Genomic DNA, 16,514 nt, shown 5'->3' with positions numbered 1-16,514 from the left:
TTTGGCTCTTAGCCATATCTGTTTATTATAACTATGATTTTGTTGCAGTTTTTTCCACATTTAGATCGGTTATTACAATTATCAGCAATTGTAAATCACGTTTGACTGACCTGCCGGACAAGAATAAAATAATGATTACACAAAAACCCTTGAAGTGAAAAGTTAGAGCTTAATGTAAAGTAAAAGTAATAGTATTTATATGCTGAGCATCATATTTACAACATCTATTTAAGTCATACCATCACCATCATTAACATTTTTTGGTCAGTATCAGTGTGGCCTGTCCTTTAAGTTAGGATGCTTCTCTTTTGTTGAACAACATGTGGTATCAGGAGTTCACTTGAGGGATGTGGAGAAAGGAGTTCCTCCTTTGGTCTATTTAAAGATTTCATTGTGGTCCTCTGTCTGCTTAAGGATACCTATGATTAATCACAGCACTGCATGGAACTCCTAATATGGCCTCGCCAGGAGACCAGCCCTGATACTGATAAGACATTAACCCGCTGATTTCTATATTACTCTCCGCCACTCATTAACCCCCTCCCTTCTTGTACCCCTAACCAAACTCAGACACAATAACATTCCTGGGCCGTGAAACGCCCCTCCATATTTGGCAGTGGGGCTTTGTCTATAAAGACAACTCCTGGTGAAACCCCCATAGGTCACCATTCTATCTAAAGGTAAGATGCGAGAACAATGGCTCACGATCAACCATCATACTCTAATGCTAAACCTTTGGTCTCATTGGTTTCCTTTTTTTCCCTCAGGACCATTACACATCAGTCCTCTAAGTCAGGATTTGTAAGGTAAGAGAATCTGAAAAATGAAAATGTGTTTGATTTAAATACAGTTAATTGTATTAAGGAGAGAAATATATAAAACACAACAAAGTTATACAATAAATGAAGGGATAAAAAGCTCTATAGTGGTATATAAATCATACAAATAATTCCTTTTATGCTAAAGCTGCAATTGTCATTATTTTCTTGCAGACAAAGTGAAAAATGGGGGACGCTGCCATGAAAGAGTTTGGGGCAGCAGCTTCTTACCTAAGGAAGTCAGATAGGGAGCGTCTAGAGGCCCAGACTCGTCCCTTCGACATGAAGAAAGAATGCTTTGTCCCTGATACTGATGAGGAGTATGTGAAGGCTTCCATCACCAGTCGTGAGGGAGACAAAGTCACTGCTCAGACTGAGAGAGGGAAGGTCAGTAAACTAATCAGCTGCCCTGGATGAAACAGGTTCTCTAGTTGAGACACAATGTAATGAAAGAGATGACTGAGGTCCAGTCATCCTTTGTTCATGTGGCAGAGAAACAACAGAAGAGGCACTTTATTTTCTCTGTGCCTTAATACTGATTGTGTCTCTTTTCAGACTGTCACGGTGAAGGAGTGCGATGTTCACCCTCAGAACCCGCCAAAGTTCGATAAAATTGAAGACATGGCGATGTTCACCTTCCTTCATGAGCCCGCTGTGCTGTTCAACCTCAAAGAGCGTTACGCAGCATGGATGATCTATGTGAGTTGGAAGCTTTAAAAACAACATTTAATGGGTATAGAGTGTATCCCTTACCGATTGTACACAACTACAGTCGTATATCATTCAATGACTCTCTCTCTCTTTTATTCTTATAGACCTACTCTGGGCTGTTCTGTGTGACTGTCAACCCCTACAAGTGGCTGCCAGTCTACAACCAGGAAGTGGTAGTTGCCTACAGAGGAAAGAAGAGGACTGAAGCTCCTCCTCATATCTTCTCCATCTCTGACAACGCCTACCAGTACATGCTCACTGGTAAGTACCTTCAGCTATCACGCGGTCAGGCAAAGAAAAGAGGAAGAAAAAGTGGAAGAAATTCTAGAATCAACATTTTTCTGTCTTCTCCCTTTCAGACAGAGAAAATCAGTCAATTCTCATCACGTGAGTTATGTTTTCATGACTTTGTTAAAGCACAATTGAGAATTATATCATACTGTGATAAATGAAATCCTGAAGCTTTCATGTAATATTATTTGTTATTCATTTGATAATGGATAATAACAGTTGGATCGGCTATGAAAAACAAAGAAATGTTCATTTATGCTGATGAAAGCAATGTATCAGTATTTAGTGTAACTTATCTGCATTTTTGTTGATTGTTGAACTTCAGCTTGATAGTTCCCATATGAATTTTGCTTCACATTAGTTAAACAACTACATTTGTGTCTACAGTGGAGAATCTGGTGCTGGGAAGACTGTAAACACCAAGAGAGTCATTCAGTACTTTGCCAGCATTGCAGCTGGAGGTGGGAAGAAAGACGCAGGCTCTGAGAAAAAGGTTTTTATTCTGAATTTACAGAAAATAGAAAATTTGAAGGTGCTGTATGTATGTTTGAGCTTTCACCACATAGCCAATGTCTGCATTAACAAGATTCAAGATTCACATCTTTATTGCCGCACAACTCATTTGTTTGGAATTTGCCTCAGTGTGCCCACGACAAGACAACAATCACAGCATACAACATAACAAGAAAAGACATACCACCCCATAAAAGCCCAACACACATCGTGGATGTAAAATGCAGAATACATACAGAATAAATTAAAATACAGTAAAAACCAGTGCAAAATAGAATAGGTTGTCTTTTGCTTGAAAATACACTAAAATACAAAATACAATAAAATTCAGTGGAAGTTATGGGTTGCTTTAGTAGAGTGCTGATGCAGTATTGAGGAACCATTTAGTCATTTGATGGTTCTGCAGTAAGTTCTGTTGAGACAGGAAGTCTTTTCCCTGAGAGTCTTTATTAAGAGGGGGTTGGCAGGGTGCGTAGAGTCCTGTAGTATTTTTAGACCTCTATGCTGAGGTTTTGCATAGGCTATGCCAGAGATGGGGGTGAGTTTGCAATTGATAATTTTTAATGCGATCTAAACGATTCTGTCATGCTGCTTTCTCTGCTGAGTTAACAGCTCACTAATCAAGTAGAAATGTTTCCAGTTCAGCATCAAACTTGATTGTTTAACTCACCAAGAGCTGTCTCTCTCAGTCGTGAGAACCAACACGTTATTTTTTTCGATTCTAGTTCTATCCCTTGTTTGCTTCTGCTTTCATTAGCACGCTAACCATCAAGCAGAAGTAATGCTGCTCAAAAGGTGCACAACCTCTTGTATTGTAAATGTAAAAATGGATGGAAGCTTTTGGCAACCATCACGGCCACTCAGCGACCATAACCATCACTTGCAAGAAATCATTTTTGGTGTAAGAAAGAATGTACATACAGCACCTTGAATAGTATACTATATCATTTTCTTACGTGTTTCATGTATTTGAACAAATATTCCCCACCTCTACCCTATTAGGGTACTCTGGAAGATCAAATCATCCAGGCTAATCCAGCTTTAGAGGCCTTTGGTAATGCCAAGACTATCAGAAATGACAACTCTTCCAGATTTGTAAGTTTCTTTCTTTATTGTAATGAAATAGCAAAACCTTGTGCTTCTTCTATTCTAACTTTATTTTCTGGTCATAAATTCCAGGGCAAATTTATCCGAATTCACTTTGCTGCCAGTGGAAAGCTGGCCTCAGCTGATATTGAGACATGTGAGTATTACATTTTTTAATCCTTTCCTCTGATTTGGACTCATAATGATAGTGATCACCTAGACATTGAGCTCCATAATGAAATTATGTTTAACAGATCTGCTGGAAAAATCCCGTGTCACCTTTCAGCTTAAGGCTGAGAGAGACTATCACATCTTCTATCAGATTCTGTCTCAGAAGAAACCCGAGTTGCTGGGTAAATAAAAACAACTGATTTTTGGACCTGTACCATTTGACATGCTGGGACAACGTTTCTGTAAGGTTGGACTCAGCGTTCTGTTTTGCCTTTCAGAGATGTTGCTCATCACCAACAACCCCTATGACTACGCCTTCATCTCCCAAGGAGAAACGACTGTAGCCTCCATCAACGATGCAGAAGAGTTGATGGCCACTGATGTGAGTAGGGATGCTCCAGTCTTTGTCCAGGACACCCACTCCCAAGTAACTCATCGTGGCTAAGTAGAGTTTGCTTAAAACTAATGGTTTATGATTGACAGTTGTTAAAAAAGCTAGATAAGATCTATTGATATTGCCCTGGTGTTCCACATGGGCATCTGTTTGGTATGACAGTATCAAACCTAATGTCCTTATAGCGCTACATGAGAGCAAAGATGATTTTAATAGACAGGATTAGATTTCTGATGAGAATATGATTTAATGTGGGTGCGATCCTGTTGGCTCAGCGAGCACATACTATCTTATCCCCCACATATCTCTTGTCAGTCCACTACATACCCTGAAAAAATGAAAGATATTCATTGTTCATTCAAGAGATATTAATATAATACCCCCTGCTCTTGATTAAGGATGCGTTTGATGTGCTGGGCTTCACTCAAGAAGAGAAGAATGGTATTTATAAGATGATTGGGGCAATCATGCACCATGGTAACATGAAGTTCAAGAACAAGCAGCGTGAAGAGCAGGCAGAGGCTGATGGCACAGAAGGTTAGTGAAGCTCTCTGCATCCCTGAAAGATGATAAAAGGGATTATGCAACATTTCAGGATTTAATAGTTAACTTGTTTCCTCAGATGCTGACAAAGTTGCATATCTGATGGGCCTGAACTCTGCTGACCTCATCAAAGGCCTCTGTCACCCCAGAGTCAAAGTCGGAAATGAATGGGTCACCAAGGGACAAAATGTCCAGCAGGTAGGAATGAATAGCTGGATGTAGAGTAAGATATCCAAAGAACTGTGAAAGAGGAAGGAGACATCATTATTGTACAAAACTAACTCTAAACTGTTGTAAATCTCTTTTTTAGGTGAACTATGCTATCGGTGCATTGTCAAAGTCAGTGTATGAAAAGATGTTTCTGTGGATGGTGGTGAGGATCAACCATTCCTTGGACACCAAGCAGCCTCGTCAGTACTTTATTGGTGTATTGGACATTGCTGGATTTGAAATCTTCGATGTAAGCTTATTCTGTAATATGTGAACAACCTATTTTATAAAGGCACAATATAACATATTTTTTAAAATTGAATGTAAGTAGCAATGGAATTAAAATGACTATGACTAAATCATATATTGTCCTCATTACAGTACAACACATTTGAGCAGCTGTGCATCAACTTCACCAATGAAAAACTGCAACAGTTTTTCAACCACCACATGTTCGTGCTGGAGCAGGAAGAGTACAAGAAAGAGGGCATTGAATGGACTTTCATTGATTTTGGTATGGACTTGCAGGCCTGTATTGACCTCATTGAGAAGGTGAGACACCAGGCTATTAGATGGAAAGACATGAATAAAAAAAAAAGGTTTATTTATTCAAACAACTCATATTTTGTCTCCTCAGCCCATGGGTATCATGTCCATCCTTGAAGAGGAGTGCATGTTCCCTAAAGCTTCTGATGCCACCTTTAAAGCTAAGCTCTATGACAACCATCTGGGGAAATCTGGCAACTTCCAAAAACCAAGAGTTGTCAAAGGAAAACCAGAGGCCCATTTTGCCCTGATGCACTACGCTGGAACTGTTGATTACAATATCAACAACTGGCTGGTGAAGAACAAAGATCCTCTGAATGAGACTGTTGTTGGATTGTACCAGAAGTCCACTCTCAAGCTGCTTTCTTTCCTCTTTGTAAATTATGCTGGGACTGAGACAGGTGGGAAGAAACTAAATTTACTTTATTAACCTCCACTGAAAATGTCAGCATTTAAAAAAAAAAAATTATTTGTGAGAAAAACAAGCTTGTAATATTTGTGCCTGTCAGTTAATATAATCTAATGAAATTGTGAATGCTATTGGTTTATTAGGTGAAGGTGGAAAAAGTGGCAAAGGAGGAAGCAAGAAGAAGGGTTCATCCTTCCAAACTGTGTCTGCATTGCACAGGGTTAGTAAAGACAAATCATATAATAGGTACTTCATGTGGAAATCAGTGACAGAGGCTTTGTTTTGCATAAATTATTGTATTACCTCCACAGGAGAACCTGAACAAGCTGATGACCAACTTGAGGTCTACTCACCCCCACTTTGTACGCTGCATCATCCCCAATGAGACCAAGACTCCTGGGGCCATGGAGAATCCCCTGGTGATGCACCAGCTGCGTTGTAACGGTGTGCTGGAAGGCATCAGGATCTGCAGAAAGGGTTTCCCCAACAGAATCCTCTACGGAGATTTCAAACAGAGGTATTACCTCATTTGTCCTACTTTTCACTGTGTAATTACAAAACAAGATATAAATTAAAATATTTTGTGATTGTCAAGATACCGTATCCTGAACCCTGCTGCCATCCCTGACGGCCAGTTCATTGACAGCAGGAAGGGAGCTGAGAAACTCCTTGGTTCTCTCGATATAGATCACAATCAATACAAGTTTGGACACACAAAGGTAATCAAAAAAGGAAAAACCAAAGCTTGAACTCTATGTTATATGGTCTAACCAAAGGCCAACCTTACAGGGAGGCAACTGTAAAGCAAGAAGATATAACTTTTGCTGAACAGTTAACAAGTGACAACTGCAGTAACATAATGACAATAGAGTCATTAAGTCACTAAATCAACATTTACACCGCAGTGTTCACCATTCTTAGATGTTAGAGTTAATATTAACCACTCCAAGTTACTGGTCACACCAGACAAAATAAGCCTTTACCAACATTTGTTGAATATTTACATGCTTATACATACTTTTCCTTAAGGTGTTCTTCAAGGCTGGTCTTCTGGGGACACTGGAGGAAATGAGGGATGACCGTTTGTCTCTCATTATCACTGGTATCCAAGCTAGATCAAGAGGTCTGCTGGCAAGATTGGAATTCCAGAAGATTGTTGAGAGGAGGTTAGAGGAATCTGGCTTTTAAAATAACTAAAACCAAGCTAATTGTAATGCTTATTCATGATGAATAATTGTGCTTTATATTAATTGGTAGTAATGACTTTGCTTGATCTTGGACAGAGATGCTCTATTGGTGATCCAGTGGAATGTCCGATCCTTCATGGGGGTCAAGAATTGGCCTTGGATGAAGCTGTTCTTCAAAATTAAACCTCTGTTGAGATCTGCTGAGGCAGAAAAGGAGATGGCCAACATGAAGGAAGAATTCCTGAAGCTGAAAGAGGCTTATGCAAAGTCTGAAGCTCGTAGGAAGGAACTAGAGGAAAAAATGGTTTCACTTCTCCAAGAGAAGAATGACCTGCAGCTTCAAGTCCAGGCTGTAAGTCACAGGATTTCTGATGATTTAATGTCATAATTAAACTGCACAGTATCATCAATCATCTGTCTTGCAAATCATCATTTGTTTAGAATTTGTCAGTTTAACAACACTTTAATTTCAGGAGCAAGATAATCTTGCAGATGCTGAAGAAAGGTGTGAGGGGCTGATCAAACACAAAATCCAAATGGAAGCAAAGGCCAAAGAGCTGACAGAGAGGCTGGAGGATGAGGAGGAGATGAACGCTGAACTTACAGCAAAGAAGCGGAAGTTAGAGGACGAGTGCTCTGAGTTAAAGAAGGACATCGATGACTTAGAGTTAACTCTGGCAAAAGTGGAGAAAGAGAAGCATGCCACCGAGAACAAGGTATGGCAAATAATTGGCCATTTCCATTTGACTTAATATTAACAGCATAAGGACATGGCATGTCTTAACTTTTTTTTAAAAATCCATAGGTAAAGAACCTGGTTGAGGAAATGGCCGCTCTGGATGAGATCATTGCCAAGCTGACCAAGGAAAAGAAAGCCCTACAGGAGGCTCATCAGCAAACACTAGATGACCTGCAGAGTGAAGAGGACAAAGTCAACACTCTGACCAAGGCCAAGGCCAAGCTGGAGCAGCAAGTGGATGATGTAAGAATTTTAACACATGTTGTCCTTTTTCTTTTAGAATGTTAAGAAAGATCATTCTCTCTCCAATGCATGTTGAGGACAAATGTGATCTTCTCTAATGATACAATCCAGCTTGAAGGTTCCCTGGAACAAGAGAAGAAAGTACGAATGGATCTTGAAAGAGCAAAGCGTAAGCTGGAGGGTGACTTGAAGTTGACCCAGGAGAGCCTGATGGACCTGGAGAATGACAAGCAGCAACTTGAAGAACATATGAAAAAGTAATTATTCTGTTAATATCTGTATGGTTGTATGTGCAATACGGATACAGTCATATTGATATGGATATACAATTGTTCTTACTTTTACTATTTCAAATTTAACCACAGGAAAGATTTTGAACTCAGTCAGCTGAGTAATAAAATAGAGGATGAGCAGGCCATTGCTATTCAGCTTCAAAAGAAACTGAAAGAGCTTCAGGTAATGTATAACTTACATGTTACTGTCCACGATAGAGTCAGCAATAAGAGTGACTAAAAGAGTGATATTATTCTGGCTCAACAGGCCCGTATTGAAGAGCTGGAGGAAGAGCTTGAGGCAGAGCGAGCTGCCCGAGCCAAGGTGGAGAAGCAGAGAGCAGACTTGGCCAGAGAGCTGGAGGAGATCAGTGAGAGGCTGGAGGAGGCCGGTGGAGCAACATCTGCCCAGATTGAGATGAACAAGAAGAGGGAGGCTGAGTTGCAGAAACTGCGCAGAGACCTTGAAGAGGCCACTCTGCAGCATGAAGCCACCGCTGCCACACTCAGGAAGAAACAAGCTGACAGTGTTGCTGACCTGGGAGAGCAGATAGACAACCTGCAGAGAGTCAAGCAGAAACTGGAGAAGGAGAAGAGTGAGCTCAGACTGGAGCTGGATGATGTGGTGTCCAATATGGAACATATTGTGAAAACAAAGGTAAGCTACCTTGAAAAAGAATTCAGAGATATAGTGTACAGTGTTTTTTTTTATTTTGATCACCCCTCTTTTGATGTGATTTATTTAATTTTAGACAAACCTAGAGAAAACCAGCAGGACCATGGAGGATCAGATGAATGAATACAAGGCCAAGTTTGAAGAAGCTCAACGCTGGATCAATGATTTCAATCTGCAAAAAGCTAAGCTCCAAACAGAAAATGGTACTTATTTGATATATATGATTGACTACAATTTCAATGTATACATTTTTCAATCTTTTAAAAACAGATATAAATCTTTATCAAAACTTACAAGAAGGGTTCCTGGGACAATAACATTATGCATTTTCCAAAATACTAGGTGAACTCTTAAGGCAACTGGAGGAGAAGGATTCCCTGGTGTCTCAGCTGACAAGAGGAAAAATGTCCTACACTCAACAGGTTGAAGACTTAAAGAGACAACTGGAAGAGGAGACCAAGGTGAAATGAAATTTTATTCCACACTGCAGCAGTGAACAGGCATTTCTATTTGATATATATCACAGCGTAACTCTTTCATATGATTTCGTTCCAACAGGCAAAGAGCGCTCTGGCCCACGCAGTGCAGTCCTCTCGTCACGACTGTGACCTGCTCAGAGAGCAGTATGAGGAGGAGCAGGAGGCCAAGGCTGAACTGCAGCGCGGCATGTCCAAGGCCAACTCTGAGGTGGCTCAGTGGAGAACTAAGTACGAAACTGATGCCATCCAGAGGACCGAGGAGCTGGAGGAGGCCAAGTAAGAAAGTTTAAACTCAGTAATTAACCTGTAATTCCTAAAGACACATTTTACTTCGTCTAGCAGGTCAGCTTTTTGTTTGTGTTATTTTCCTACTAAAATATAAGACGAACAAAAAGTTTGTCTGTTAGATGATTGAGCAGCCAGTCATAGTGGTTGAATTTATAACAATTTAGCTGTCAAACAGTCACAACTGCAGGTACATTAAATGATTTGGATGATGGGTTTCTGAAGGAAGAAGCTGGCTCAGCGTCTGCAGGATGCTGAGGAGGCTGTTGAGGCAGTCAATGCTAAATGTTCCTCTCTGGAGAAGACCAAGCACAGACTGCAGAATGAGATTGAAGATCTCATGGTGGATGTGGAGAGATCTAATGCTGCTGCTGCTGCTCTGGACAAGAAGCAAAGAAACTTTGACAAGGTAAAGTGCGATAGCTATTTGTAAGTCCCAAAAGTAATATTGGTGTTGTAGCCTCCAAACCAGTTGAACTGGCAAAGTGATTGATTTTGACCTTTTTACCTGCCAATTTTTGGTAGTGCTCTGTTTTACATTCACACACACATATTTAGGAGGTGCCCAGTAAAATGTTATTAGACAACTTGACTGAAGCAGCTGTTCATTGCCAAAAGACTTGTTAAAGCCACATTGTTTAGAGTTTATGTGCCCCTAGTGGAGGCATATGCTGAGACAAATTGCCAAACAATACCTGTCTACATTTTAAACAAACATAAATTCATGCTACCTGCAAAACATGCACAGCCAATTTAAGAACAGAGAATTACTCTCCATCCAGTAGAACAACTATATAACCTGCTGAGCAAATTTGTTCAGGCTTACTGTGAACTTTATATATTCTCTTAGAACAGGGGTAGGCATCTACGTTCTTACTACAAGATTAAAGTGCTCCTTTGTAGGAGGTGATTCCAGTTTTTATTTCCATCAACTACATTAAACAGACAAAATTACGAAAAAAAAGTTGTACCACCAGCCTCAGACGCCTCAGCAGATGACGCTGTGACAAACATCACTTGGGTCATTCAACTGTGACAAGAAGAATCCCAAGCATTTTAAAATAAAAGACAATTTAGGTAACTCATTTGATTTTTCATAAGTAAACCAGTATGTTGTGATTTTTCTTTGACCTTGTGGGCCAGACAAAACAACTGTACTGTACAAAGCCCAGGTCTGTCATAGAAGCTGCATTTCCAAGCATGTAGTCCTTCCTCCATTGATCTGGGACGTGTGAATTTACTGATAGTGTTTCTATTGACTCTAGGTCCTGTCTGAATGGAAGCAGAAGTATGAGGAGTCTCAGTGTGAACTGGAGAGCTCTCAGAAAGAAGCCAGGTCTCTGAGCACTGAGCTTTTCAAACTGAAGAACTCCTATGAGGAGTCTATTGATCATCTGGAGACCATGAAGAGAGAGAACAAGAATCTGCAGGGTAAGATCAACTACTAGGATTGTTGTCCAGGTTTATGGAAGCAGTACATCAGCTTCATTACTGTTCACATGTGTGGTTCATATATGTCAATTGGAATTATTTACTTAAATAGTGTTATTTTGTTATACATCACATTTACATTACATTGCATGTCGGCTATTTCAGAGATCTATTGAGCAACCAACAAAATCTTCAGACCTAAGTTCACAACTTTTCAAAATAAAAGCTCCATGCTTCAGCTTGATATAAAGCTTTGCAACAACAAAGCAAATGTTGTGCTTTTACTTTGATGACAAATTGCCGAATAGGAAATGATTCTATTAATGTTGCTGCCATGGCAGAAATCATCACCTGTGACTGCCATATGTTCGATTTGTGGACTGTTAGCAAACTGCCCCGCACCAACTTACTGCTACTGAGCTCTGGTCGCCTGTTAATTAAAATTTTAACACTGAAGGTAGCACGTGTCCAAATTGCACCAAAGTCAGCACTGCACTTACTCCAGCAATTCACAACAGATAGGTCAAGTTGATTAGATGAACAGTTCACAAGAAATATGTTCCACATGAAGACAGACAATCAGAAAGGCATTTTTAGAATTATTATTTTTTTGAGGCCATCTTATCCAAACTATCTGACATCCCACAGAGGAGATATCTGACCTCACTGAGCAACTTGGTGAGGGTGGTAAGAACATCCACGAATTGGAGAAATTGCGGAAACAACTGGAACAGGAGAAGAATGAGATCCAGTCTGCTCTCGAGGAAGCTGAGGTACAGGACTTCTTCATTGAGTAATAGATTTTATAATTTAACTGTCTGCTGCATTTTAAACCTCTCTACACCCTCCTGTCCACCAGGCCTCCCTTGAGCATGAAGAGGGTAAGATTCTCAGAGCCCAGTTAGAGTTCAATCAAATTAAAGCCGAAATCGAACGCAAACTAGTTGAGAAAGATGAGGAGATGGAACAGAGCAAGAGGAACCTGCAGAGGACCATTGACACCCTGCAGAGCTCCCTTGAAGCTGAGTGTCGCAGCAGGAATGAGGCCATGCGTCTGAAGAAGAAGATGGAGGGAGACCTCAATGAGATGGAGATCCAGCTCAGCCAGGCCAACAGGCAGGCAGCTGAGGCCCAGAAGCAACTCAAATCTGTTCATGCACATTTGAAGGTAAACTAGGGAAAAAAGGTAACATTTTTCTCAAGATATTCTAAGTTCAAACTAGATATAACCTGAATGTGATTGATGTCATCCAATTCAGGATTGCCAAATTCAGCTGAACGAGTCTGTTCGGGCCAATGATGATCTCAAAGAGAACATTGCCATTGTTGAGAGACGCAACAACCTGCTTCAGGCTGAACTGGAGGAACTGCGAGCTGCTCTGGAGCAAACTGAGAGAAGTCGTAAACTTGCTGAGCAAGAGCTGCTGGATGTTAGTGAGAGGGTGCAGCTACTGCACTCACAGGTAAAACTTCATTTATTGCAATTATTTCAATTGAATCACCGATTTCTTTAAATGTATATATACTTTAAAGTATAACTGTTTCTAAAGTGTTGTTATCAACCTTTTCCTCATATCTCAAAAATATATAGAACACTGGCCTGATAAACCAGAAGAAGAAACTTGAGATTGATGCCTCCCAGCTTCAAACTGAAGTGGAGGAAGCAGTGCAGGAGTGTAGAAACGCAGAGGAGAAGGCTAAGAAGGCCATTACTGATGCAGCCATGATGGCAGAGGAGCTGAAGAAAGAGCAGGACACCAGCGCTCACCTGGAGCGTATGAAGAAGAACATGGAGCAAACCATCAAAGACCTGCAGCACCGTCTGGATGAAGCTGAACAGATCGCCTTGAAGGGAGGCAAGAAGCAGGTGCAGAAGCTCGAGGCCAGGGTAAGAGGAATTTTCAAGGACATACCACACATTTCCATAATTACATCTGTTGGGTTACGGTTAACACACTTCCTGAGGACTTTGTTCGGAGCACCAAACTAATACTTTTGCTCTTAAAACAGCATCATTGTTAAAGGCATCCCAAAGGTTCTACTGGAATCACATCTAAGGGCAGACTGGCCATTGGGAGAACTGGTAGTTTTACTGCTGGGCAGCTCAACAATTGGGCAGACAAACATCTATTATAATGAAATGGAGATGAAAAAACTTTGGTGTATCCCTTGAACAAACAGACCGGCAGCATTGTGTGGTTGCTGGTCCAGGTGGGGGGTTATCATTGGTTGTGCCATGAAATGAAAAGGTGGTGCAGAGAAGTTGACCCACATCTGGTAGACAAGGAGGTAACTGAAGTTCACGTAGCTCACTAACGTTTTAATGAGACTAGATTGAGACTTTGAGCTCGACATGGATCGTTATCCTGCTGCAAGTGACTATAAGAAGATAGTTAAATGGATGAACACCATTGGTGTCCAGTTATGGTGAGCTTTTGTCCACTGGACACTTTGGCTGACAGGAGTGGGATCTGACGCTGCTGTTGTAGACCATCCATTTCAAGGTTGGATTTTATTAATTAGAAGATTATATTCTGTTCACCACAGGCGTGGTTAAAAAAACATTCTCCTCTAATCTGTCTCATCAACAAGATTTTACTCACAGAAGTTTCAATTGATTTTTTTTGTTTTTGACTCCATCCTTAAAAAAAATCAGTTGTTTATGACAGTCTCAGGGGATTAGCAATTTCAGACACAAACCAGCCTGTTTGAGACCAACAATCATGTGATGTCTGATGTTTGAATTTATGCACTGAGCTGTAACAACAGCGCACCTGCTCATCCAGCAAACTTCGAACAACATTACAATGCTATTACATTTTTATATCTGGGTACAAATGTGTCTCTGTCAGTCTCTGGTTGGGTTTAAAACCCAAAACAATAAGCCAAGATTGGCTGAAAAGTTCTGTAGTTCTGAAGAGTTCACTGGCTATTCTCTCGGGATATATATAATAGAAGTTTCAATGAATGTTTTGATGTTTTCAGGTGAGGGAGCTGGAGACTGAGGTGGAGTCAGAGCAGAAGAAGAGCAGCGAAGCTATAAAGGGAATCCGTAAATATGAAAGACGTATCAAGGAGCTCACATACCAGGTCAGTAATGTTTACCCATGTCACAACCTATATGCACACAGCAACAGGTTGCATAGTTTCAGCCATCCCACACATACTCTATGGTTGTCTTCTTACCAGCTCATATACGTGTGCAAAGTGATATGTCTCGTAAAGCAGCGTGAAATTAGAATGGTTGTGATGCTCCTTGCTGAATTTGTGAGTTTTTCTCCTATTCCCTTGATTTATCCAGACTGACGAAGACCGCAAGAATGTTGCGCGTCTACAGGATCTGGTCGACAAACTGCAGCTGAAAGTCAAAGCCTACAAGAGATCTGCTGAGGAGGCTGTGAGTGTGCACTGAAAAGCTGTCTCTCATTTACACTGTTTGCTCAGGGTCTATAAGCTTGAGTTGCAGTTCAATGCCTGTTTATATTATATATATTTTATCAAATCTATTTGTAGATGCTATAATGATAATGAATACACAATTAATTTCTGACAGGAAACATTTCAGCTTCCGCTGTGACTTGTTAAACCAATGCTGTTAAAAGAGACTGTAGTTATTTCTATATGTAGCCGTTTACCCTTTGACTTGATGACAGAAGTCCATCACCTCTTGTAGTTGTATGATGTTGTGCTCTTCATTTTTCTTGAATCTTGTAGGAGGAGCAGGCCAATACTCATCTGACCAAGTTCCGTAAACTGCAGCATGAGCTGGATGAGGCCGAAGAGCGAGCTGACATCGCTGAGTCGCAGGTCAACAAGCTGCGTGCCAAGAGCCGTGACGTGGGCTCAAAGGTAAGAAGCTCCTCTATTCTCTATTCTCCTCTATACAACACTCTACATAAACATAAACATCCTGCCTCCGATACAAAAAAATGTTTTATTCATGATGTATGAATGATAGAACTATTGATCTTTTTTATTGCAAGTAAATAAATCAAACCAGTCGTCGTACAAATCGATTTTATTTGGATGTTTTGTTGGTAGATTGTATTAGTCTACTTTAATAGGTTAGCAGTGCTATTATTTTTTGTCACAGGAGAGGCACCATGATAATGTTAGTTTTTTGTTAGTGACCTGACAAGATCCAAAAGAGAAATAAATGCAGAGCAACTTAAATTTGTATGTTAACTATAATATCATCAGACAGATTTAATTGTTAAAGCAGTAACAGCGTATTAATCCAATCAAATCAATGTTAACAAATGAATAGGTCCAAATAAAGATACCAAACAAAGCTTTGAATGATGGATGATCTTGTGGTTAGTTTTTGCTAATATACAATATGCCCCCCATTGAGTCTACAATTATTGTTAGCTAGCATTAGCTTTCATGGACACACAGCTGCATTTTTGTTAAGCTTCTATTTAAAAGATGAATCTCTTATTAAACAAAATGCAGACTTGGAATCATCTCTTTCAGTTACAAATTAGACAAACAAACAAAAACAAATGGCTTGACACTTACTGAAGATTAGCTTGGCTTTTCAGCTTTTATGTGATTTTTAATACATGATAATAATAATATTAGTCAAACACTGTCTTCTTTACAATTCTACAAATTCAAGATTAGTGTTAGAAATGTTTTGTGTCTAAGACAATAAGCTACAATGTTTCAAGATCAAAAATGTAGTCGTGGTGTATTCTCTTATGTTACCCTTGTTGAAACTTGTTGGTCTTCTGTATATAATCCATGTCTTTGTCTATTCTCTGTTCATTCTTCATCACAGAAAGGGCTGGATGAGGAGTGAAACTCACTGATGGCCACTTAAGAGCTTTGGGATCTGCTGTGCTGTAGTCCCCTTTGTCTCCAAAGTAACTGTAGAATAAAGCAAAGTGTATTTCAATTTTTGCAGAGTCCTCATTTGTTCCAAACAGAAATAATGAATGCTCCATATCGTACAAGACACAGAAGGTACACCCTGTCTTATAATGCATAGGGAAAGTGCTCAAATTGCCTTCAGGCACAAAGCCAGTATGACGTGTTTTCGTGTTTTTCAAATTTTAACAATCAAGACAATCAAGTCTTGTTCTTTTTTCTGCATTGTCTGAATATTCACCTTTTTTGAACATAATTGCAATTGCAATTCTTAAATTTTTACTTTATATCCATTAAATAAGTAAGAATGGATTTATTGCAAATATACTTGTACTTTAAAGGTACAGTGTGTAGTGTGTGAGCTGAACACCCCTCACCTCCCCCTCCACTTCCAAACATGAAAAAGAACCTGTGGTACCTTGAGTTGTCATAAAAACTCAAAAGGTGTTTAGTTTGTCCAGTCTGGACTAATGTAAAAAACATGTAGAGAGGGTCCCCCCCCCTTGTAAATATAGAGTATTTAAATATAAAAGGCCTTTTCTGGGGTAAAGGAAAATATAATTTGCACAATTTAGATGAAACAAACTTTTGAAAACATCATGAGAATTATTCTACATTAAATTTCTGCCAAGAGATCA

The 16,514-nt window shown here is 39.9% G+C and overlaps 1 protein-coding gene and 1 long non-coding RNA gene across 4 annotated transcripts in view; one reads left to right on the top strand and one right to left on the bottom strand.

Moving 5' to 3' along the window:
* Positions 1 to 767: 767 nt before the first annotated feature.
* Positions 768 to 15,904, top strand: LOC109640947 (myosin-6). The gene is made up of 38 exons (XM_020105215.2): positions 768 to 806; positions 993 to 1,205; positions 1,374 to 1,517; positions 1,634 to 1,790; positions 1,889 to 1,916; positions 2,208 to 2,313; positions 3,336 to 3,428; positions 3,513 to 3,576; positions 3,674 to 3,772; positions 3,869 to 3,972; positions 4,383 to 4,521; positions 4,607 to 4,725; positions 4,838 to 4,987; positions 5,119 to 5,289; positions 5,375 to 5,684; positions 5,836 to 5,912; positions 6,004 to 6,209; positions 6,288 to 6,411; positions 6,722 to 6,858; positions 6,976 to 7,231; positions 7,353 to 7,595; positions 7,685 to 7,861; positions 7,973 to 8,118; positions 8,227 to 8,317; positions 8,402 to 8,791; positions 8,886 to 9,012; positions 9,152 to 9,270; positions 9,368 to 9,564; positions 9,799 to 9,982; positions 10,839 to 11,004; positions 11,653 to 11,777; positions 11,864 to 12,172; positions 12,264 to 12,467; positions 12,596 to 12,892; positions 13,990 to 14,094; positions 14,306 to 14,401; positions 14,719 to 14,853; positions 15,788 to 15,904. Exons 2-38 carry the CDS (start codon positions 1,005 to 1,007, stop codon positions 15,806 to 15,808), a joined length of 5,817 nt encoding a protein of 1,938 aa, XP_019960774.2. The 5' UTR covers positions 768 to 806; positions 993 to 1,004; the 3' UTR covers positions 15,809 to 15,904.
* LOC109640957 (uncharacterized) overlaps positions 15,005 to 16,514 on the bottom strand; it is a 29,643-nt gene continuing 28,133 nt past the window's right edge. For all 3 annotated transcript variants that reach the window (XR_011238717.1, XR_011238718.1, XR_011238716.1), the window contains one exon: positions 15,005 to 15,876. This is a non-coding gene — a long non-coding RNA (uncharacterized lncRNA). The remainder of the gene's footprint in view (positions 15,877 to 16,514) is intronic.

The sequence above is a fragment of the Paralichthys olivaceus genome, chromosome 16 (genome assembly GCF_024713975.1).
Source record: "Paralichthys olivaceus isolate ysfri-2021 chromosome 16, ASM2471397v2, whole genome shotgun sequence".
NCBI classification, from domain to species: Eukaryota; Metazoa; Chordata; class Actinopteri; order Pleuronectiformes; family Paralichthyidae; genus Paralichthys; species Paralichthys olivaceus.
This window is presented reverse-complemented; position numbering and strand designations above follow the sequence as displayed.